Raw genomic sequence first — 24,471 nt, forward strand, 5'->3', positions numbered from 1 at the left:
AAACAGCATGTCCAGAACACAGAGAAAGACAGCCCATGCAGAGGGCACAGGAGAAGCAAGGGGACAGGAGGAAGGGCTTGGAGAATGAGTCTTCCATACGCCTGGGACCCAGACCATAAGCATGGGAGGGTCCGCTTTATCTCATGGCAGACTAGTATCCGGCTAAATCCTTCCTTCCTGCTTCTCTCCCTTTCTTCACTTCCTTCCTCCCTTCTTTCCTTTCTCTTTCCCTCCCCTCCCCTCCTTCCCTTTCCCTTTCCTTATTTTCCTCCCTTTTTTGCTTCTTTTCCTCTCCCAGTAAATATTTGTTGAATGCTCCCTCTGTGCCGGCCCAGACCCTGCCTTTTGGAGCTCACCATCTAGTGGAAAAGACAGACAAGAAAGCATGCCATTGTGATCACGGGTGTGAAAGAAGGCTCCCCAGTGTCAGCCAGGAGGAGCCGTCTGTGTGAGCAGTAAACATTTTTCTATCAGACTGGCCATTTAGAAAAAGACATTCCAATGAACTTGGCCATTCTCTACAGTGGTGGAGACGAGCCAGGTAGGCAGAATTTTATCTGCAGCCATTAGACATGTCTACTAACAAGTTAGAATGCACTTCACATGCCTTTTTATAGATGAAAGGGGAAAACCTGGGTATTAAGGGAAGCCCCTGGTATCAGGAACTCCAGGGGCATTTGACTCTTTGGGCTGCATGCACCCCATTGCGAGAGTATATTGCGACAAACCCACTGAGCTTCTGTTTGGATCCTCCAAATTGCAAGCTATGGCACAGTTAGGTGAAATTGACCTTTGTTCATGAATATCTACTTGTATACAATTGGAGGATAGAAAAAGACTTCCCTTGTACACTGTTGGCTCATAGGGAAACATTTTCTTTGTCTTCCCTTTATTATTATTTTTAATGGAATAAGGGCGTTCCCTGGGGGCCATGCTATTTTTTTTGGACCCGAGCTGACATTGCTGGAAGTCTTTGGAAAGGACTGCAGTTAGCCTTGAGGCAGGCTCCTCGACCCCTCTGCCAGCACTACAGTTCTCTTCAGTGGCCTCCCCCTCCCCTTGTCAGAGACCGTTAAATGGTTTGCCTTCCCCTATTGGGGTGTCTTCTTTTTTGGGATGATCTCATGAAACATACACTTCCTTCTCCCAAGTTCTCCCCAAATCTGGAAAAGTTGCATGGAATCAGGGACTTTCTGAGCTGATAGGAACAGTGGCAGGGTCCAGCCCTCTCTTGCTATAGATGAGGAAGCCGAGCTCCCAAGAGGGGCAAGCACTGACCCAGGCCTCCCAGCGAGAGTGAGGCTAAGCTGAGAGCAACACCCAGGATCTCATCTCCTAATTCCAAGGCATTCCTACCCTCCTCCATTGCCGTGGTCTCTTGGAAGCTTCGGATTTGCAACTTGGAACAGTTCTGTTTAGTATGGTCGTGTTCTTCCCCATCATCCATATTTTGTTAAGACACTTTCGTACCCAGGGCACTGTGGTAAATGCCCTAGGGATCCAGCCTGTGATCTGCGTCCTGAAGGTGCTTATATTCTGTGGTTTAATGACATTTTGTTACAGTCATTCAAGAGATGGTGAGAAGGCAGGTGATTCATTTCCCAGTGAACCACACAGACGATCAGGCTTGCATGAGCTCTGAAAAAAAGGCAGGATCCCTGTGGTTTGAGGAAGTCAGAAAAGATTTTCTGGGAGAGGAGGTACACAAACAAACCACCAGAATTCACAGGCTTTGTAATGACAGAAAAGAACAAAGAATGAGGTGGGAAGGTGAGGGGAGGGTTCCAGAAAAAGGTAAGTCTACTTGGGCCTTCATGTGGTTGAATGCCATGATTTGTTTTTCCGGCTGTGGAGCTCTGAGAATCAGACTGATAACGGAATGAAGCGAGGATTCAGGAGAAATCGATGCTAGCCCCGGCTCAGCAGTGTCTCTTAGCTATGCAGTCGTGGGCAAGTCTCATAATCTTCTTGAGCCTCCATTTCCACATCTATGGAAAGGGAATAATAATAATATCTGACCGCCTGGATCACATGGTTGCCTTGAGGGTCACATAAAATAATATCCCAGCAAGAGTTCTGGGAAGAGTTAACCAGCACGCAGATGAAAGAGGGCTTTGTTATTTGTTCAGTAACTTTGTTCATTCTTTTCCAGTAATCGTGTAAGAGAAATTGCTTGGAATTTTATAATCAGAATATCAGAGTTTATTTAATGTGACTAATATTCATTAAAGCAATAACAGGAGTCAGGCCTGGTAGAGTGGAAAAGTGATATGTGTTGGAGACTGACCAGGGTCTGTATCCTGGTTCCACTCTTCATTAGCTATCTGACCTTGACTCATTTCTCAATAAGAGTTGCTGGTTTCTCATCTGTAAAAACTGGGTGAGGACAGCTCTCCGACAGCATGTCGTGAAACTTACACGAAGTCATCTGTGCCAAACCCCTGGTCATAGTGTGTGATACATAGTAGGTGCAAGTCCCCTCCGTTCTCGAGTACACACACGGACCCCTCTCGGTCAGCATTGTTTTCTGGAGACGGCCTTTCTGCAGGCTCATAAAAAAAAGTCCTGGATGAAACTGCAGTACACACACTAAGAGCATTTACACAGATTACTTTCATTCTTAAAATACTGACTTTTTTGTTTTTTAGGACTGGTCACAGAATTGGTATTTTTAAATAAAGACCGTATAACATATCAAACCCATTGAGCTCGCACACTAGTTTATTTTTGAAACGACCCAAATGTCGAACCGTGTTAGAAGACATAGTTCCGCGTGGAACGATCCCAGGCGGTGTTGGGATTGGTCACCAAGAGTGATGTGCTAATTTGGTTGAAGGTCCTAGATTTTTTTACCATCTCCAGCCTATGTGCCTGCTTGGGTGTAGATGTACAAATACCTCTCTCCAGGCCACGGGTGGCAGGGTCCCATTTCTCTGCTTCTGTCTGGGTTACCTTCATGCTTTTCATCTCAACCAAGCTCACCTTTACTCACAGGTCCCATCTGTGACTCTGCACAGTTGACTTTGGTCTTTGAGAGCAGGATAGAGGGGGGAATGGAGCAAAGAGAGCTGTTCGTGGCTTCTCCACATGACGTTAAGAAGGAGCTCAAAACAGGGACTTGTGAGAAGCCGTGGAGGATCGGTATAGTCTCGAAAATAAATAAGAATATGAGTTTTGGAGACCAGGCATATTTGAAATCAAGCCACTTAAACATTTCCATGACCTTGAACAAGTCTCTAACTTTATCAAAGCTTCAGATGCTTCCTCCGTAAAATAGGGGATGAAAGTACCACAGTCTACCACATTGAGGGGCTCAGAGGATTCAGTGAAATGCTACAGTGGTCAGCCCTTTAGAACAGCACCCACCATTGACTGAGCACTCAAAATAACAGTGGTGGTTGTTTGGGGATTTTCCGTCTCTGGGAAATCTTCTGACCTCTTACACACATATTCCCTAATTCCCAGCCCCCTCTGGATCCTGAGCCCCCTCCCTGGAACCTTTGGGCTGGAGTGGGGGTTGGAGACAAGCTAATCCTCTCTTCTACCAAAGGCCCTTTTATTTTGGCTCCTGCAGGTTCCGTTTTAAAAAGATTGTCTTTACTCCAAAAGCCTTGCACGTGCTAAATGATACCATATTCATTGTCCCAAGCAGCACACTGCAGTAAGTTTATGCATCCGCAGCATAAAGCCAAGGCATGTCTGGGATCCCAGGGTGGGCCTTGCTGTGTAGCTCTCACACATCCTAGGGAAGGAGCTGGAAACCAGGTGGGCACCCCTCGGGCGCTCAGGACCCCACTGAGCAGCACAAGAAGCCTGCTCGCCTGTCGCTCTCACCGCAGCAGGATCTGTGTCTCAGAGTCTACAGGTGAAAGTTGCAGGTGCTCCCTATCTCACCCCTTTTCCTGGAGGTGCATTTCCATTTCCAGCTCTCAGGATGGACGGATGGACGGATGGGCGGGAGCGCTTGGTGCCCTCTCGAGGGCCCCAGCGGGAGGCAGTTGGGGTTTTTCCACCCCGGTCTGGCCTCATCAGCACTCTCCTGTTTCTTTCACCATCCACTGGTGACACTGACCACTCATGACAGCCTCAGCTCAGCCAGACGCCCTTCCAGGGTGGGAAACAAAGCAGTGGGGGTTTGAGGGAGGGTGGAACGGACAGACACTGGGACGTTTTGTGTTGGGGAAACACATTCCCCTAAATTGTGCGTGGCTCAGCTTGTACCTGCAGACTTGCAGCTGGCCGATTCTCCACCTCCTCCGAGGGGACTTCCACAACCCCGCTCTCACTTTCTGGAAACAAAACTAGTGTGTGAACGGCAGTGCGTCGTGCTCGCGGGTTCGTTTGCCTGAGTCCAACAGGCTCCCATCTCCCGGGTTCTTTGTTTTGTTTTGTTTTTGGAGCCATTATTTCTTGTCTCCCTCCCTCTGTGCCTTCCTTTCTTTCTCTTTTCCATGCTCTCAGTTGTTTAGGTGATCTGGGGGCGGGGGAGGGCAGAGGGCGAGGAGATTGTGGTCTCCATGTCAGGTGTCTGACGTTTGTGATGGCAGCCTTTTCTGAGTTCAGACAAACAGCACAGCCCCCAGCCTTGAGCTTGACTCCTGCCTCCCAAACTATTTGTATGGCCACAGAGGGCAACGGTGGGCGACCAGAACGCCACAGAAGCATGGACAATCTCAGGCTCTTACAGAGGGCAGGAGAGAGGCATAAGGGAGAGACAGCTCTTTCCCAGGAGGATTCATGGTAGAAAAACATGGTTTGCCCTGTGGCTTGGCAAAACATGAGGAAGGAAGTGATTAGCTATTTCCAGTGACATCTTAGCCAGCATGGTGTAAGTCACTTCTTTTATTTTAAATTCTTCATCTGTAAAATGGGAGGGTTTGTGTAGGATAGTTGTAAGATCTGTTACTGTTCATACATTTTCAAATCAGACATTGTAATCCAGGTTGCAGGCCTATGGGGACTGCAGCTGGAATACAAATGGGAAGCTTGACATCGAGAAGGTGTGAGTAAGGCTGTGTGTTGACACTGGGGACATCCAGGGGTATAAGAGACCATCCCCCTGCCTTCAAAGTATTTACCAGCCCCTCTGACCAGTTGAGTCTGTGTTCGGTGTAGCAGTGAAGGAACAATTATACTCTCTGACAACTGGAAAGAATCTGGCTCCCAATACTCAGGTCTCTGCAGCAGCCTGATGGTGGCACCCTACCTGGGGTAGTCTACATGTCTGCCATCTTATTTTCCCTTAAACCCTGAAAGTGGCATCCTCTTTCCAACAATCCATTTGAATTTAATGCTACTTTTGACAGCCTGACATACAATCTCAGCATTATGTCCCCATACTTAAACTTTCTGATTGTCACATGAACCTTTGAGAGCTCTCTGTTTTTAACCCCAGTAGGGACCCAAATTTGGGGATGTTACTAAACTTGTTCAAGTCATCCAGAGAGATCTCCATCTACTGTAGTGACTATTTGGTTGTGTCTCTACGTGAGTCTCCTATTTGCCTACAGTCAGGCAATTCGTATGGGGCCACAGTTCAGGCTAAAATCTAGAGGTTGCCATATTGACACACATCGGTGTTAATGATGTAATTTTTGCTCTATCCTTCCCAAACAACATTATTCAGTCGGTCATCATATAAGTTATAATGGCTTACGTGGCTCAGAATTAGAGCCAGACTAGACAGTCTACTGAAATATCGCCTTGCACCCAGGACGTGGTGGCTGCTACAACTTATGAAAAGGGGTGATTTGGCGTTATTAATTGTGCTTCAAGTGGACGACAAACCACAGGGCTGCTGGTGAGCTGGGTATATTCTGCTTAATGTGGTCAATTCTATTATTTATCAATTGTGGTTTTGATCCTCTAAGAAGAAAGAGAGGTGGTGGGAAGAGCTCACTTGTGGGCTCGGGAACTGCACACTTGTGTTGTGAAAACAGTAGTTTGATGTGCGATGGTCACATTACTGTTCTCGTACTTTCGAACACACCATCGTACTTTGTTATTTCTCTTTACCTATCAAGGTATTCTTCATGTTTCATGGCTTCCTGAAAAGAAGTAAACTCTGAGAATATGGGGCTATCAAAGCAGAGATTATAGAACCCCAAGAAAAGATCTTAGGGAAGTGACTATTCCTTCTACAGTGTGTGTGTGTGCGCATGTGCGTGTGTGTGCATGCACACCTGTGACGTGCAGTCACGGTGCTAGATGCTGGAGGCCCAGCAATGAACATTTCACAAGAAAGGTGTGATCTTGCACTCATGGAATTTTCTGCAGGTAGATAAGTAGCTAGTTGGATAATGCTTTATAGAGAAGTCCAAGGTCTGAGGGAACACAGAGGATGGGTACTTGACTCATCGGGGGTCAGAGTCACTTCTAGGCTGAGTCATGCTAACCAAGTGAGTAGAGCTCAGCTTGCCAGGAACCAGGTGTTCTGACTCTTTGCCTTCTGCCCCAGCAGTCTCTGAAAGCCATTTTCAAAAAGGCAAATGAGAAAAATAGGAGCTGAGTAGATCCTAGTGAAAGGGTATTCATTTATCACTAGCGTCCTCTCTTCTGAGATTATCTTGTTCTTTCCTTAGGAGGATTACTCCAGTACCCTTTATTTTATTATGTGAAGGACATCTTAAATGGTGTGGGGGGGGGGCGGCTCATCTTCACATGCTTTATTTATTTGTCAGAATGTAAAATTCGTACTTCCTCCTCAGTTGTTTTTTTTTTTTTTAATGACCCAAAGCTCTGAGAACCTCTCCATTGGCCCACCTACTTCTGAATCAGCACCTTCTCTTCCATCCGAATCCTCAGGATTCTCGATCCCACTCCTCTCCAGGTCTCATCCTGATCCCATTCTGCAGAAAGCTGCAGACCAGTGACTTACCTGAGAGTTGACCTTCCACGTGACTTAGCAGAGGACACAACCCCAGGGAGCCAACTCTCCTGGTGGGCCTACAGCTTTAGGCAGCAATATCAGGGACTTTGAAGTATAGAATCTGAGCCTAATAAATGAGAAATACTCCAGTGGTACAAATTAGAATCCAGACCCATCATTTCATCTCCTCTTTCTCCTACCCCCATCCAGTATCACATTGTTCCCCACGAATAAATACCTTTCCTTCTTTGATAGTCTCAGACCCACCTGCTTTTCTGCAAGTCCCTGCTAGGGTCTTTATTGCCATCCCTCCCTTCCGTGCATCTTCCACATTCCTCCAGAAAGGAAAGAAAGGGTCTGCTCAGAGCCTTCAGGACACTGTCCATCCTCTATAACCTGGTATACAAGACCTGTCCAATGTGGCCATTGCTGCCCTCCAGGCCTACCTTGTGGAGTTGTTCCCATGTTCCCAGCTTTGCAAGTGCACCAGATACCTTGGAAGGTCCCACCCTTCCCCTGCTCTTTCAGGCTTCCTGGCTTTCTGGAGCCCCTGCCCTTACTCTGTCTCCTACACTTGGCCCGATATCCAACCAAGGTTTGTTCTTTGTATAGAAAAGCCCAGTGATGTCTTAGCCACCTTTAGCTGGGTAAGTGTCATTGTTCTGTGCTTCCCTCCCATTCAGCACCCCCTGTGTGATAACACATGTCATAAGAGAAGGTAAGATATTAATGATTAGGGATATGGTCTGCAATATCCAACAGATGAGCGGCCATATCACACCTCCTATACCTGTAGCCAGGTAGAGGGACCTTGGAAAAATGGCGTCACCTCCCTGGGTCTCAGTTTCTTCCCCTATAAACTGGGGATACTCCTACTTAACACATAGGGTTTTTGTAAAGCTTCAAAGAGATCATTTTGAAAGTACTTCAACAGTGCCAGTGTGTCGTAAACTCCCCCAAATGGTAGGTTTTATTAGTATTATCACATTATGTTGTGATCATCTGATTATTTGTCTCACTTCCTTCATAAAACTGCTAACCCTTTGAGAGTGAAAATTGTTTCTCTTTCATATTTGTGTGCCCAGTTGCTAGCTTAGGGCATGGTTATAATAGAATCTGCAAGGATTGGCAAACAAAAGAGGAACCGACCGAATGAATGATTTGCAGAGAGGAGAGAAGAAAGGAAAATGAAGGCAGGCAGGGAGGGGGGGCAGGGAATGAACGAGTGACTTATTCAATAAATGAAAGAAAGAATGATCGATTTTTCAATTGCTCTTTCATTGGTGCTGTTACATTTTTTTCTTAGACTGTGTGTTAGGCTTTTATATAAGAGCTGTTATTTTGGAAACCAATCATTCAGGATTCTGAGAATTTAATAAACTCTCCAAAGCACTTTATTTTTTTTCTGTGCCTCCTCTTACAAGAGAGGCAGATTTAGACATTTCTGACAATGAAACTAAGCAAGAGAATAAAGTCCAGATCATTAGGACCCTTCGGATAAAAACACAGAATCCAGGGTTCAGAACTGGCCACGGCTTGGGGAACGCTTGTTAATTGCAACAAGGATATGGATGCAATAAACATTCCGAGGTTTATCTTGCTTTAATGACTTGCCTTGGGTAGCTTTGATCTTTATATTTGATAATCACTTTCAAATGGTCTGGTGTGTTCTGAAATTGGAGTAGTGGTTCAGAGACTTGAGATCCTCCTTGGGAATGACGGGCTGCAATCAGAATTTGGAAATAGGCAGTGCTACAGGACTTGCCCTGTGAGTTGTAGAAACAGGTCGACCACCTGTGGAGGACATAAGCACCCTGATTCAGTGACGGGAGCAGGGTTCCCTGATGGGAAAAAAACAGCGGGCATTGGGAGCTAGGGTAGCAAAGGCCAGTTTCCTTCAGCTGCATGAGCTAGCTAAAAAGAAAATCGTGCCTCTTGGGCCCTTTTCATGAGTTGGGCACGCTTCTTGCTTTCTCGCACGTTACCTCCTTAAATTTTTATATTCTTCTGCCTAGGTTGAATTTTATAATCCCCATTTTACAGGTGAAGATAGGTTCAGAGAGGTTGAGTCCCTTCCCTAATGTCACAGGGACACTTCTTGGCAGAAGAGGTAGGACTTGAACCCTAGACTGTCTCTCTCTTAAGATGAGGCTTTTTTCAAAAAGTTATAAAGCCGGTGATTACAACAATGAAGTACTTCTTGGTGTGGTAATCCCAAAAGAAAATGGTGAATACAAAAATGTGTACCATAAACTTTGATGTACTTGTGCCCTCCACTTTCATATCACTGAATGAAGAATAGACCTCAGTCCAGAACAATTCTATCTAGAACTGTACCCAAGGATATTTAATTATGAAGTAGCAGAGAGTCTTACAATGTAAGACCATCTCCCATACAAATTACAAGTAGAATACGGCTCTAAGGCACTCTGTTTAAATGTTATGCTGCCATGTATATATATTTTTAATTTCCCCTTTAAAAAAAGATGTTCATGTTTCTATGGCACTCTGCTGCTTTTTCATTTAATCTGAAAGAACTGTCACTAGCCCCTGGCTTTGAGGTGGCCCAGTCACAGCCAGGTTCATCTCAGACAAACCCTCCTAGGGTGGAGCGCATCAGCACGTGGCCAGCACCATCGCTGTGTCCTGCCTGCACCTGTCAAGAGCCCCGGGAAGGGAACTTGGGCAGGACACTTCTCAAAAATCTCCTCAGCTCTCTCTTCAACAATGGGGAAGTCAGTTGGCCTCGAGTGGGAATAGAAACAATCTGGGCTCACTGTGAGACGTACTTCTGATCAACCATCTGTAAAATGGGAGAGCCCGTGTATTCTGTCTCTAGACCTGGAAAACCTCAAGCCCTCCATAATTTCACTTAAGGGACCTGTTGTTGTTGCTCTGCATTTTGAATGCAGTTCCCTTTTACTTCCCTTTCAATAAAACAAGCCCTGACAGCCCTCTCCTTGAGATTATTATAGAGTTGTACCATCTCAGGCCAGTGCATTTAGGAAATATGTTATTGGCACTCACCAGCGAGTGAGATGCATAAAGAAAATATTCTAATGACAGTGGAGTTGAGAGAGCTTTGATCTCCCTCCAGAGCTGCCCTCATGGCTTTGACATGCTGTTCTGGCAGAGGGGAGAAGTCTGGGCGCCTTGGCACTCTGGGGCTGGCCCCCCCTGCAACTGACATTCCAGGGGACCCACAATCTTCACGGTAGGACCCAGGGGCGTGGGCTGTGCAGGAAGCAAAGAGACACTGAGACACCTCTCTTGAAAGGCAGCTTGGGGAGAGAGTCTAAATGAGGAGGGGCTTTCCAGTTTAGCCCAACATTTCCCAAACTCTGTTGGTTGTGCTGTTATTTTATTTTTAGCAGAGGCAGAGGTTAGGGTTGGGGGGAAAGGATTATGGTCACATGTGTCTGGGAACACTCACACACTATCTGCTCTATTCCCATTTTGCATGTTAAAGGCTCTGATAATGCTTGCAGTGAAAAAACATATGCACTGAACATTGTTTAACAGAGCATGTCCTAAACCCATTTGAATCAGAAAACTCTTTTCCTTTAAACGCGCATCTGCTTCTTGTGGATTTAGCCCTCTGTAGACTGGGATTTGGAAAACACGGATCTAATTCACAAACTCACTGAACAGAAAGGGATTCTGAGCTGCAGACCGGACAGCAGAGTGTAGGGTCAGAGGCCAGACACTCAGGCAATGCAGGCTCTGCACAGGGATGCTCAGCTGAGGGGGAGCCTGGGGCTGTAGTCCCTCCCATGCTTGACTCTGGAAGCCGTGCACCCTGGCAGGGAACTGTGTCCCCCTGAATGAAGAGGTGATTTACTAATTCACGCAAAAGTGCTGCTACACATAGGCTAGTGAATGGAGGCTTGTTAGGCCCTTCTGTGTCCCTTCTTTAATGCCTTGGTCAAGTCACTTCACTTCCCTGAGCCTGGACTTCTTCACCTTGTTTTGAAGTTACACAATTTAAGAGAGTGGTACTCAACACCTGCTGATCAGTGGTCTGTCTGACTCGCTTGCTCGTTCGCTGCCTAAAGTTTTAGGGAACACAGAGCTATGAAGACTTGGTCCCCACCCACTTGAAGCTCATAGCCTGATTGAGAAGATAGGTGCTCATGGAGAAGATAAAGCAAAGCAGGTGAGAAGTACTAGAATCAGAAGGGGGAAGCTCTGAGGAGGGAGAAGTCATTGTCAGCTAGAGGCATGATGATTTTGGTGCTGTTAATAATTACCAGTGTGATAACAATAATGTAACAACAATAGCTTATGCTAATCAATGTGTGCCTTCTACCCATCAGGCACTGCATGAGGCACTTTCTTTGTGTGGCCTCTGACCCTCTGAGAGGTGACTGTCATCCTCCCATTTTATAGGTGAGGGTGGTCAAGAGTGGATTGAAGCTGGACTTTGTAGGGATGATAAGATTTAAGAGGCAGAGACTCAGGAAGGAAGGTCGTGAGGCAGAGGAGGGAAACCAATGGGCATGCGTAAGGAGTGGGCATAATCGAGGGAACCCAGAAGCTCCAGGGATGAATTGAGGTTGAGGTTGCTGGAGGAAGAAGAAGCTTGGGTGGTGGGGATGAGATGTGGGAAGCTGAGACCCTGAGAAGCCCCCAGAGGCAGACAGTTTAGGTTTTTCCCCAGTAGGAGAAAATAGGAGACCAGAGCATAAAGGGGAGTGTGTGCACAGGCTGTGCTGAGCTGTCTCTTTGAATCCTGCCGGTCTGCTAATTGTCAGAGAGGTAAAGCAACTTGCCCATGGACATCCAACTCTGAGTAGTACTGGCACTTAAATTAATAAACACATCGAGATTTGGATTTGTATTGATTTTCATGGAGCATGGGTAATGATTTTTTTATTTTTTATTTTTATATTTTTTAAAGATTTTATTTATTTATTTGACAGAGAGGGAACGCAAGCAGGGGGAGTGGGAGAGGGAGAAGCAGGCTTCACACTGAGCAGGTAGCCCAATGTGGAGCTCGATCCCAGGACCCTGGGATCATGACCTGAGCTGAAGGCAGGTGCTTAACGACTGAGCCACCCAGGCACCCTGATATTTTTAAATAGATTTGACCAATTTGCAATATACACATGAGGCTAACCTTCCCACGGTACAAAATGGAAAGCCAAGGGGCCCTGGGCAAGTCTTTTTCCTTCTCTCTTCACCAATCTCCCTAGACTCTGATGACCCTTCTCTATTTGACCTTCTATGCTTTCACCTCCATTCGTTGGCAGGAGGGATTAAACATTCTCGAGGTAGGGGAAGAGAAGAAAATACCCACATGGACTCCTGCCACCCTCCCCGCCCCGAGATTTTCCCTTGATGCATTCGGGAGACACCCAGCTTGGCTCTGAATTGGTGGGAAGACCTCCGCCCACAGAAGGAAAGTTCTTAGCCACAGAGCTGTTTTCCTTTGGGTGGCCCCCCCAAAAGAGATGGAGAGAAGAGAGGCCTGGGGGGCCAAGAACCTGGATGGCTGCCATGGATTCTTCCTCTTGGGGGAAATGGAGGCTTCTTAAAGTGTGAAAAAAAAAAACCCACATACAAGCAAGGGAGAGGCTCCAACATCCCACATGTCTGCCTTGGGCCAGGATGAGTACCACCCCTTGAAAAGATTGGCTTCTGCAATTACAACTGAATAAACAACCAATTAAAATGTCTCCCCCGCCCCACCTCACCCCATCTCTTCCTCTCACGAAACTTTCTCAGCCTAGAGCGGCAGGGCAAAGAGGTGACTTTGTCTAATAACATCTGTGTTCTCTGCCTGAGAGAATGCTTGATGGAAACGGACAAATCAATTAGAAAAAAATAAATAATGTGGAAAGGGCTTATCCAAGAAAATCTCGGCTTCTCTTTGTTTTCATTTGCCCACGCATTGTTTCCCTTTGCACCGTGGCCCTGCGTGAGCCTGGAAATGAGAGTGAGGCTGTGGGAAGAATTGGACACATCGAGATTTGTGCTTGGCTTTGTCACTATTTATGTGATCTCTGAACCCCTGTTCCTTCATCTGTAAGATGGGGATAAATAATAGGAATAGCTAAACACTGATTGAGCTTTTCTACATGCCAGGTATTGTCCTAAGTCCTTTATGCTTCCTTTATTATGTCCCAAATCCTCTGGGCAACCCGATGAGGTAGACTGTTTTGTGTGTATAGATACTGGGGCCCAGGCAGTGAAGTACATTGACCAGGGTGACCACACATCGGGGGGGAGGAGCTGGATTCAAACCCAGGACTCTGGCTTGAGAACAAGTCATCCTACCCACGATGCTGCATAACTTCAAATACTGCAGAGATGGGATGACAGGTGTTCGCTACCATGGGGGCTGGCATACAGCAAGTGCTTAATAAATGTTGGTTTTCTCTTTCCTCTTTCCTTCTCTGATCACAGAGTAGACTGGCCAAAACTCCTTATGAGGCTTCCAGGCTAAGAGGGTGAAGGCTAGGATTTCCAGGGCGAGAAAGCATGGCAGCAAGATTTCGGGTCAATATCTGAGCGTGTGGCCATTTTGAAATTGTTCAGTTCAAGCCAGACATGGCTATGACCTCTTTTGGCCCTGTCTGTATCTCTAACTCATGTTCACCTTTTTTTGAAGAGCCATAAAAAAATTGTCACATGATCAATTATGGGCTCTTGATGATGTAAGGGACGAGGAGGGCTCTCTAGGTCTCAAATGTATCCATTCCCATTGGAGTAGAGGGGTGGGTCTGTGACCTGTAGGAATGCTCTGGGAAGCACCAAGTAGCTGCTGCTAATCCCAGTGTATTAGTAAGGAAACTGAGGCCTCATAGGAAGGAGACCGGGACCTAAATATTTTAGCTTTTTTCTTTCCCAATGTAAATTCAACCCCATCGATATCTACTGAGTGCTCGCCCCGGGGGGCAAGCCCTATACTGAGAACCCGGTAAACAGAAATGGATAAGGCACATGCCCTGCCCCAGGGAGCCACAGACAGTGGTGGATATAGACAGGTGGAGTGATGATTTGGAATGGTGTGAATGCACGTACTTATAGGAGGTGGATGAGTGTAGAAATGGTAAAGGAGGTGGAGGAGAGATGGGAATCAGGGAAGCCTTCCTTGAGGAGCGGTACCAGCATGGGCTTTGGATTTGTTCATCAGAGGACAAAATGCAGAGCAGAGTCCCTGACAGAGGGAACAACATGAGTGAAGGCGCCACAGATGATGCATCATGGTGGGTGCCCCCAACCCACGGTGGGAGATTCAGGAGAGGGAGCCGAGAGAGATGGGGCTAGAGAGGGAGGCAGCGTCTTGGGGGCCATGCTGGGGACCTTGGACTTACTCTTTCACATACAGGAGGCCCTTCTATAACCCCAGGAGGGAAGGAGAAGGGAACTGTCATAAGTATTCTACCAGCCAGGATTTGTGTCAACGCCTCAGGGACAGATAGCATTATGAAAAAGGAAAGGTCTGAAGCGAGGTCTGAAGCTTAAGTCTCTTTTCCCTCCTCCAGAATATAGGCATCATAATACTACCTACCTCGGTCTTATTAAGAAGATTAAAGGAGATAATCCACGTAAAGTTGGACCACATAGAAGGGCCCATCAGACATTAAGTATCATTATTCATAGGCTTCATCTCACCTACTACATCAAGCTGCCTACTGGCTTGTTTATGTATGTTTTTATTTATTGATTCATTTCCAGCCTTACTCAAGAAATGATTATCAGCTGCTCACAAGGATACATGACAGCAGACATAAAATGGAGGCTGAGAGACTCAAGAGAGGGGAGCTAAATGCCTCTGTCGATTTAGAAAATGATCCGTTGAGTAATATGCCGGTGACTGATGGAAAGCTTTAGCATTTCAGTGGTGATAGGAGAGTTCATATTCTGTGAAGGAGGAGTTCTTACTTACTGAGCACCTAGGATGTGCCCAGTCTCTTTCCAAAGACCATTTCTTCCTCTCACCAACCTGTGATCATTCTATGTGTTAAAGAGCTGATGATGATAATGGAGAGTTAGTTTGCTTTCCTGACCTGTCAGTCTAAGTGGTAGCCACTCCAAATACAACATCCCTCTCCAAGTCCATTTTACAGACAACTAAATAGAGGCTTACAGCATGCAGAATCATCTGGGGGGTGGGGGCAGCGTGATGCCCAGTGACAAGAGCGTAGGTTTCCAAGGTAGAGAGAATTGGCCCTGAAACCCAGTTCTGCAACTTTGGGCAACCTTTTTAATCACATGTGGGCCACATGTTCCTTATCTTGAAAACAGAGCAATAATGCCTCTCTGCAAGATTGGTATAGAGAGGCAAAGCAGGCCTCCTAGTGCAGCTCCATATTTGACAAATAAATGGTCTGACGTCCATAGTGAATGAGTGAGGTAGAGAAGAAGCCAAGACTAGAATGCATGTTGTCTTTTTCATGGTCTGTATTCTTGATTTGCATCCTCACTGTGTGGCCCTTTCATCAGGCAAGATAGCAAAGTCCTTAAGGGCAAAGATGTTGATTTTAAGTAAATGTACGCTCTAGACTGAACTCTGCTATTTATAAGCTGAGCAAACTTGTCATGTCTCTTCAACTTAATAAGGACTTAATTTTCTTAGCTGTAAAATGGGATCATCTCCACTTGCTTTATAATATTATTGGGGGAAGCCATTGAGGTGACGTGTATAAGGGTTTAGCGAAGTGCCTGGCACATAGTAGCTCTTAATTACTCGGGGGAATAGCTGTTATTTGAACAGTACCTTTTTTGGATGGTGATGACAGCCAAGGTTCTTTTTTTGTTACAGAGCATACTTGGATGTTAATGAACTGAAGAACATTCTTAGACTGGATGGATCAACACACCTTAATATCTTCTTTGCAAACTCCTCGGAGGAGGAATTGGCAGGAGTAGCAACTTGGCCATGGGACAAGGAGGCCCTAATGCACTTAGGTGAGAATTAGAAACTTCTTCAGGAGGAAATTGGATTAGCACAGGAGTAACTTTAGTGGTGATGATGATGGTGGTGGTGATCGTGACCATGACGATGGTGATGGTAGTGGTGATGGTGAACGATCTCTTTACTGCTTTTCAGTTTACAGAACTCCTTAGCACTTCTTATCTCGTCTCCACCACCAAGCATTGCTCTGAAGAAAATAACATGATATCATTAGCCCTGTTTTGCCGATGGGGAAACTGAGACCCACAGAAGGAACAGGGCTTATCCAGGGTCACACACAAGTCCGAGGCTGAGCCACATTTGGAGTTCAAGTCTCCAGTTCTGTCTATTGATAGCTTTCTTCTTCTACCCCTTGCCTCTTAGAGCATGCAAATATCTTCCCAGTCCAGCAACCACGTGTTGCTGACACAGCCAGTCAGGGCTTGACTTGAGAGATGCCAAAGAGATAAGAGAAAGCGAGCTAGTTAAGACCTCTTTGTTCCTCTGTGGTCCACCAACACCACCAGGAACTCTTCTTACATCCAAAGTATTCATATCCATAAGCCAGGCATGTATTTACACAAACCCATCACCAAGAGTCAGAAAAGACAATGGTTTCTGAACCAGGCCCTGTAAGTAAACAGTGTAGCTCTTTAATTTTGATTTTTCTGTGCTCTCTTCCAGTACATGCCTGTATGTGCATGTGTTTTTTGGTAACTTGTGCATATTTGAAAGCATAGATAAAATGTGACTCCGTGAGCCCCATGACTGAGCAAGCTCACCCTCCTGGCAGTTCAACCCAAGATAATTTTTTTTTACTTCATATTATGCTACCTATATTATTCCACATGGTAGCAGTTTTCCTAATCACTTCCCACCCAACTTTTTCACTTAACATCACAAGACAAAAGCATCCTTCCGGGTTATTTCCATCTCTCTAAAGGTGATGTTTTTAATGACCACACAATATTCCATTGAGTGAGGGCACTACAACGTGCTCAACCTTTTTTCCCTCGATAGAATGTTCCCGTTGTTTACGCCAATGGATAGCAATGCCTCCCTTGTTGAGCATCCTCATCTGGGGAGGTTAGGGCTCAGGAGAGTGACAGTCTTGGTGTTTGCCAAGGCCCGCTGCTCCCCCAGTGATACAGCCAGGGTCCAGTCACTGTCTTCAATCTGTGGTATCTTGGAAATGAAGGACTCTGCAGCTTCACATGATAGAGACTTCAAACTCTAGAGTTAGTTCCCTCTAGACTGCTCTCATTTCCCACTTGTTTTTAAGGGAATGAAACCAATGTGTGAGTGTGTGTGCGCACGCAAGTGCATGCGTGCTAATGTGTTGTTGTGGTATAAATAGAGCTGGAGACAAAGAGAAATCTGTAGTGGTTCCCAACTGGGGGAATTTTATCCTCTAGGAGACATTTGGCCGTGTCTAGAGATAGTTCTGGCTGTTACAAATGGGGGAATGCTACTGGCATCTAGTGGGTAGAGGACAGTGATGCTGCTAGATCTACAGATTTAGCAAGAATTATCCAGTCCAAAATGTCCGTCATGCTGAGGTAGAGAGACCCTGATGATGGATGGATAGACAGACAGACAGAGGTTGGGCAGGAAAGAGCATGCAACTTAGACACACATGAAGGTAGACAATTTGTTTCTATGGTGTGCCTGGTATGACATATGGGAATCCTACTGGCCCACAGCAATACACAGGGTTGTTCTCAGCTTTGATTCTACTTGGCAGTATGGCCTTAGGCAAGTCTCTTTCCTTCCCCAAGTCCCAATTTACTCAGGTTTTAAATGAACAGGTTAGACTAGATGGTCTCCAAGGACAGTTCTCGACACCGAAATGCTGTCCTATTGGAAAAGCAACTGGAAGGCTCTTGATCCGAGTCTTAGAAAGCTTCTAAAGTTAGAGAAAAATACTCCTGATGATTCCGTGAATTTCCGAGACTGGCTCAGGACCAGGAATACAGAAGGCTATAAATCCATAGCATGTTCTAGTGTTTCAGGATGATGTCAGACTCTAACTATTTCACCTTTTAAGAGAAGCAGTGAAACAGGACTCGGGTTCTGGGCTGTAGCTCTGTGCAAAGGGGTGAGTCGGAGGGGATAAGGTAAAGCAAACAAAGCTGGCCCGGACATCAAGTCTACAGTCCTGTCATTATCCCTGGAAATACCTGTGGGGTCCTGCACCTTCCCAGCCCCCTGCCCAGTGCCTCCATGTTGAACCCTCATGGAGAAACAGAATCATTGGCACTGTTGTAGCTGTTTATTTTAGAGCTCACCAGAGATGCAAAGTCACTTTTCCAAGATCACACAGCCGGGGGCAAGCAGAATGAGGGTTGCTAACTGCCCAGGGCCCCCAGCCCCCAGCCTGCCATCTTCCCATCCCAAGAAATGTTGGCCAGAAGCAATTACTCCACATGAACCCCAATCAAACCCAACTTATTAGAAGCATACATATATTTTTACCTTCTTTTCCTGCTGTGATGCCATGATCCCTGGAAAAAGCCTTGGGTAGGAAGGGGATTATGTTTCATATTATGATTGACAGAAAATAATTGAGAGAGATTTCCTGTCTCAATTTCTCTTCTTCCCTGCCTCTCTGCCTGCCCCTTCTCACACACGCACACGTGTGCACACACCCCCACACACCCTCTCGTACATCTTTATCTCTGTGCTAGAAGGCTCTGAGCAGTTCAGAATTAATAGACTCCGTGAGCCCCATGACTGAGCAAGCTCACCCTCCTGGCAGTTCAACCCAAGATAAAACTCGCCCCACGCCTGCCAGTTCAGATCAACATGGCCCTGCTTTATCACCATTCTTTATAAGACACTGCTCTGCACTTAAACTCACGACTTGCAGAGTGTTTGGACCTGAATTTTAACCTTCTCTTAAACACACTTGGATTTTAAAGTTTAAATGTCTCCCTACCAGCCTATATGCATTTCTCCAGTGCCTAAAATGAACATGAAAAATGCTGTCCATTGATTCTACTGAAATCTGTTCCATCTATCTGCCTAAGCTAAGCCATGCTCAATCATCGAAGACATGGGGGGTAGACCATGGCTTCTCAAACTAGAATGTACAGACGAGCCATCTGGGGCCCTTATTAGAATACAGATTCTGATTCTGTAGGTCTGCAGTAGGGCCCGAGATTCTGCATTTTTAATCCCTTCCAGGTGATGGTCCTGCTGCTTATTCTCAAGACACTCATCAAGTCTTGAGTAGTTAGATACCCACTGACCCACTTTGAGTCATGGTGCTATGCAAGCTGCTTATGTGTGCTTAGGTGGACCTCAGAAAACTTCTTTCGTTGGGCTAATGTTCAGAGATTCAACACACATGTAATGAGATGCCATATTCCAGGCCCTGTGATTGGCACCCGTGGTAGAACTCATTAAGAGGCCTGGCTCTGGAAACTAAGGATCTCAAATTCCAGCGTGACACCTTTCCTAACTCCCGATCATGAGCCAGTTACTTCACCTGTCTGGGAATCAGTCTCTCCTATTTGGGTTGTGAGTTGAGTAAGTGTGATTATACAAATGAAGCCCTGAGCACAGGGCCCGAGGATACATGATAAATGCCCAAGAGACATTGGCTGTAATGACACTGTCCTAATGATGAGCTCAACATGATGCTGGCCCTCATGAGTGCTTACTCTCAGAGAGGACCAGAGATGAAGAAGTGGGATTCAGGGATGGTAATCAACTTGCTCAACGTCCTAGCATTAGCAAGGGCAGAGTGAGGACTGGGACCATGGTATCTGACCATGAGGGCTCCAATTGGACTAGACTGTGCGAGATGTTTGTAAACCAGGACATGCCTTACTGTTGAAGGACAAGGTGGCAGCAGAAATGTCCACCAGCCCAGATATCAAAGTCCTTAAATACTGATCATGCCCCTTCGTTAAGTAGTTTGAGGTCACCTCAGTTAGGGTGTCTTACTTCTTCAGCATTGGTGTTTTCATCTGAAAAATGGAAGGATTGCACAGAATGACTCTTGAGACTCCTTCCTACCCAATCAGTGGTGCATATCACAAGTCATAACAGTTCTCGGGGCCATGGAGTCACAGGGTGGAGAAGCCTGTGGTTACTTTGGGCAGCACCCCATTTGCCTCTGATTGATTGGGTGATTTCTGCAGCAGGAAGCAGAGTGCCACACTTGCTCAATGCTCTGGTTTTCCCTTTGCAGGTGGCATTGTCTTGAATCCGTCTTTCTATGGCATTCCTGGGCACACCCACACCATGATCCATGAGATCGGGCACAGCCTGGGCCTCTATCACATCTTTCGAGGCATCTCGGAGATCCAGTCTTGCAGTGATCCCTGCATGGAGACAGAGCCCTCCTTTGAGACCGGAGACCTCTGCAGTGACACCAACCCAGCCCCAAAACACAAGCTCTGCGGTGATCCGGGGCCAGGGAATGACACCTGTGGCTTCCATAGCTTCTTCAACACCCCTTACAATAACTTCATGAGCTACGCAGGTAGGACTCCCCGCTCAGCCAGGCGCTCAGCCAGGCGCATGCGGCTGGGTGTCACTCACGGGCTCCAGTCCTGGCTCAGAGGAGCCTTGGGAAAGCTGCTTTCCTTTTCTAAGACTTCTTCAACCCAACAGTCCCTCATCCCAGACAATCAGGATGTGACAGTCCTTGTGTGAGATCTCAGGGGTTCATGGGAGCTGTTGCATCTGATGTCTCCTCAGAAAGACACACTTTAAGGAGCTGTCTGGGGCCCAAGGTCAGGAGACCTATGTAGCAGTTCTAGCTCTACCACTGGGTCACCCAGTGCCTATGGGTCTGTCACATTCCGTCTCTGGGTCTCCCTTCACTCAAGAAAATGGAATCTTCGGATCCGAGGAATCTTGGAGAAGGTTCATCTAATTTTGCAGTTGTATTTTTCTAAGCTGGTGGTTACTGCAACTCTTTATCTTTCCTTTTTTTTAACTGCAACTTTCTCTTAAATATAAAGCTCTTATACTCTCCTTTACTCTTTTTTTTTTTTAAAGATTTTATTTATTTATTTGAGACAGAGAACATGAGAGGGAGGAGGGTCAGAGGGAGAAGCAGACTCCCTGCCGAGCAGGGAGCCCGATGCGGGACTCGATCCCGGGACTCCAGGATCATGACCTGAGCCGAAGGCAGTCGCTTAACCAACTGAGCCACCCAGGCGCCCTCCTTTACTCTTTTATTACAAAAAAAAAAAAATAGAATGCTTTTGGTTTTGCAAATACGAAATTACATGAGAGGGGTACATTCTTTTCCTAACTGCGTATATCCAGTCAAAGCCCTTTTTTATACCATCAGTAATAGCATTAAGGACTCATGGTTTGGGTTCAAAGATGTCCTGTACTTCTTTTAGAATATATCAAGGCCAATTCTAGCCCTTAGAGCATTTTTGGAAAGTTAGAACAAGGCATTCTTTTCCCGAGGCAGTCTCAGCCCTCCCCACTGGCCTCTTAGACCAGGAACCCTAGTGTAGGAAACCAATCCACAAATTGCACATGGTAGCCCAGCATCGAATTCTATTATAATATTCGACTTAGGTGTCTCTTGACCCTACGAAAACCAGCAAGTTCTGTGAAAGCGGAGATTGTCTCTAATGCACCACTATATTCCCAGCACCTAGCACAGAGCCTGGTGCTTAATAAATGTTTGTTAAGAAGAAGAAAGAGAGGGAGGAAGGGAGAGAGGCAGAGAGGGAAGAAAATGAATAAATTCTCATAAAGGTTTAGAAAAGTGATTCTTATTAATTCTAATATTTCTCCTTGTATAACAATTTATGGTTCATAAAGGACATTAGTACACACTATCTCATTTAACTCACAACAAATGTGTGGGGTAGAAATTATCCCCATTTTACAGATGGTAATACTGTGGCTCACTAAAGTCATTTGTCCCAGGTCACATATCTGACTCCAGACATTTTTTTTCTTCTACTCCTGTGTGGGGCTGTAGGTCTCCATCTCTGCTTGAACTAGGAAAGCCCTCTTCCCACAGTTTTCCATTTCTTCTTTGGTTTTTGCCTCATTTTACATTTGAAGAGAGGATTTTGCTGCTGAAACCCCATGAATTTGATAATCCTCAATAAGTCTTCCTGCTTTCCCATGTGGGCTGATGACCTCTGGGGGCTTCTGCAGTTTAAGGCTCCTACCATTCAAACCTGAGGTCTCTGGAAGGGTCAACAGCCCAACCTTGGCACCAGAAAGGGGTCTTTAGGTTTAGGTCTTTTAAAAAGACCACAGTGCTGGGTATTTCCTAAAAAGCAGATTTCCTACTGGACTCCCCTTCCCAGCCAAGCTGACATCCCACATCCGGTGCCCTGTCCCCTCACACAGCCCTGCTTACGTTCCATTTCTGTAGCACCTTTCCTTGGCCAGCTCAACGCACATGGAAAATAAACAATAACATGAATTTGGAAGTTTGCCGGACGCTTAGGGGCCTCGGAGCTGCCACTAGCTACCAGACCCCTATAAACTAAATCTTTTTTTTGTTCCTCTTTGTACAGATCTAAAGGGTGATTGATTTACTGTTGTTTTTTTAAAGGAACCCCTCAGCTCAGTGACCCATTAACAGCAGAACTAATTCACTGAGCTACGATAACAAACTTACACCCGCAAAAGCATATTCAAGGCGACCACGAGCTTTGAAATGTTTGTTTTCCTTAGGATCTCTGATAGATGAGGTGACAAAAGCAGCTGGATGAAATTCAAAATGCAGAACAGGATCGGGTTCTCAGGACCAGGGAGAGCTATGCACAGGGGCTGTGCAGTCAAGGCCAGAGGGTGGAGACCCTGCTGGGTCAACTGCTCCGAGTTCCTTCCTTCCTTCCTGGGTGCTTCTTCCTCAGGCCTGGTCACTTGCAGAGCGAAGAGTCTAGAACAGTGCTGTCCAGTAGAACTTTCTGCAAAGATGGGCATGTCCTGTGTGCATGCTGTCCAGTGTGATCACCACTGGCCTGATGTAGCTCATGAGCGCTTCGAGTATGGCTAGTGAGACTGAGGAATTGAATTGTTCATCTTCAGTAACTTTAATTAATTGAAATAACCCCACCTGGCTGGTGGCTGCCATATTGGTCAGCACAGGTCTACAATCATTATTGAGTGCCTAGGATACACCACACACTGTGTGAAGCGCTTCTAGGCTTCTCTTGTAGAATCCTCAAAATAAGGACTATTATTACTGAACCTATTTTATGGATGCAGAAATTGTGGTTTAATGTAGCTTAGGTAACTTGCCCATGGTCGCACAAGAAGAGGAAGGTAAGCCTTTTTTCACTGCAGAGACTGTGCTATTGATCAATAAACATCTGGCTCTCTTTCTGATGCTAAGGCAGGTGGGGAGGGTCCCAAGTGCTCAGCTCCAGCAAACACCAGGCAGGTGATGGGGGCATGCCCTAGTTCAGCACCAGGAGCTTATGGTCATCTTGCGCTGCTGGATAAGTCCTGGGCAGATGAAGAGCAGAAGCCCAGACTCTACTTCCTGAAGATGATAGGCAATAGGAGGCCTCCCAAGAGCACCCTCTAGTCGGGGCTTCCTCAAGAGTGCGAAAACCAGGCCTTGTCCAGCCTGCAGGAGCAGGTGTCTTGTTACCATTGTTCTGCGTGTCAAAGCCTTTCAATATGCACATCTGCTTCGACCCTGCCATCCCAGCTCTTAGGAATATATCCGAAGGAAAGAAATCTGTTGATTTGTTTAAGGATTTAATCGTAAGAATGTTCTTAGCAATGTTCATTGTCCAAATATCAATTAGGTATTTACTCTCTGCCAGGCGTGAAGAAAAAAATGCTTATATGCGTGAAAAATTAGAAACTGCTTACAAGTCCAGTGAGCATGGATTGTTGAAATAAATCACAAGGCATCCATATGATAGAATATTATGTGGCTGCTAACGGTAACGTAGAAGATGCAAGAGAGGTATAAACAGAAGCGGAGGAACATGGTGGTGCAGAGCACAAAGTTTGGGAGTACAGGCACTGATCGTGAAGCCTCTGTGCATTAGCCTTTGACCTTAGGCAAGGTACTTCTCCAAGCCTCATTTACTTCCTGGATATCATGGAGGGTAATCACACCTACCTTGTGTGATAGTAGGTGTACTCATGCAGATAAAGGATTTAGAACTGTCCCTGGTACCATAACTTGTGCTCAATAAATGATAATTCATATGATTGTTTTTTAACACTTCAATGTGAACATGGTCACAGAGCCTTGTACCGTGTAAGACCTGGCATATAAACGTGTGTGTGTATATGTATATATGTATGTGTGTGTGTATCTCTCTATATACATACATATATACATATACATATATACATATACATATATGCATATATGCATTTATACACATATTTGTATAAATGTATGTGTATATATATAAATGTATGTATATATATATGGTGTAAATGTGTTTCTGATAATGAGAATTATAAATATTCACGTGCAATATACATATACACACACATAGACCTATGTACTCAATACTAATTATATTATCTCTAGGTGATGAGTTTAGGGGGATGTTTATTTCTTTGTAACACTTTGGGCATATTCCACATGTTTTACAGTGAATATAATCATTTATTGTTATTACTATTAGTATCACTATCATTATTTAATAAAAACCAAAAAGGCAGGGGCTTTTATGAAGGGCAGCTCCGTTATCCCTACACTAGACATAGGTTAGCTTGTTAAATGCCC

The 24,471-nt window shown here is 45.7% G+C and overlaps 1 protein-coding gene across 1 annotated transcript in view; it reads left to right on the top strand.

Annotated features, from left to right (window-relative positions):
- PAPPA (pappalysin 1) overlaps positions 1–24,471 on the top strand; it is a 241,317-nt gene that overhangs the window by 37,969 nt on the left and 178,877 nt on the right. The window contains exons 3-4 of the mRNA XM_081803476.1: positions 15,639–15,784; positions 19,969–20,262. Of these exons, the coding sequence (XP_081659602.1) occupies positions 15,639–15,784; positions 19,969–20,262 (440 nt within the window). The remainder of the gene's footprint in view (positions 1–15,638; positions 15,785–19,968; positions 20,263–24,471) is intronic.

The sequence above is a fragment of the Leptonychotes weddellii genome, chromosome 14 (assembly GCF_054177405.1).
Source record: "Leptonychotes weddellii isolate Sample4059 chromosome 14, ASM5417740v2, whole genome shotgun sequence".
Classification (NCBI taxonomy): Eukaryota; Metazoa; Chordata; class Mammalia; order Carnivora; family Phocidae; genus Leptonychotes; species Leptonychotes weddellii.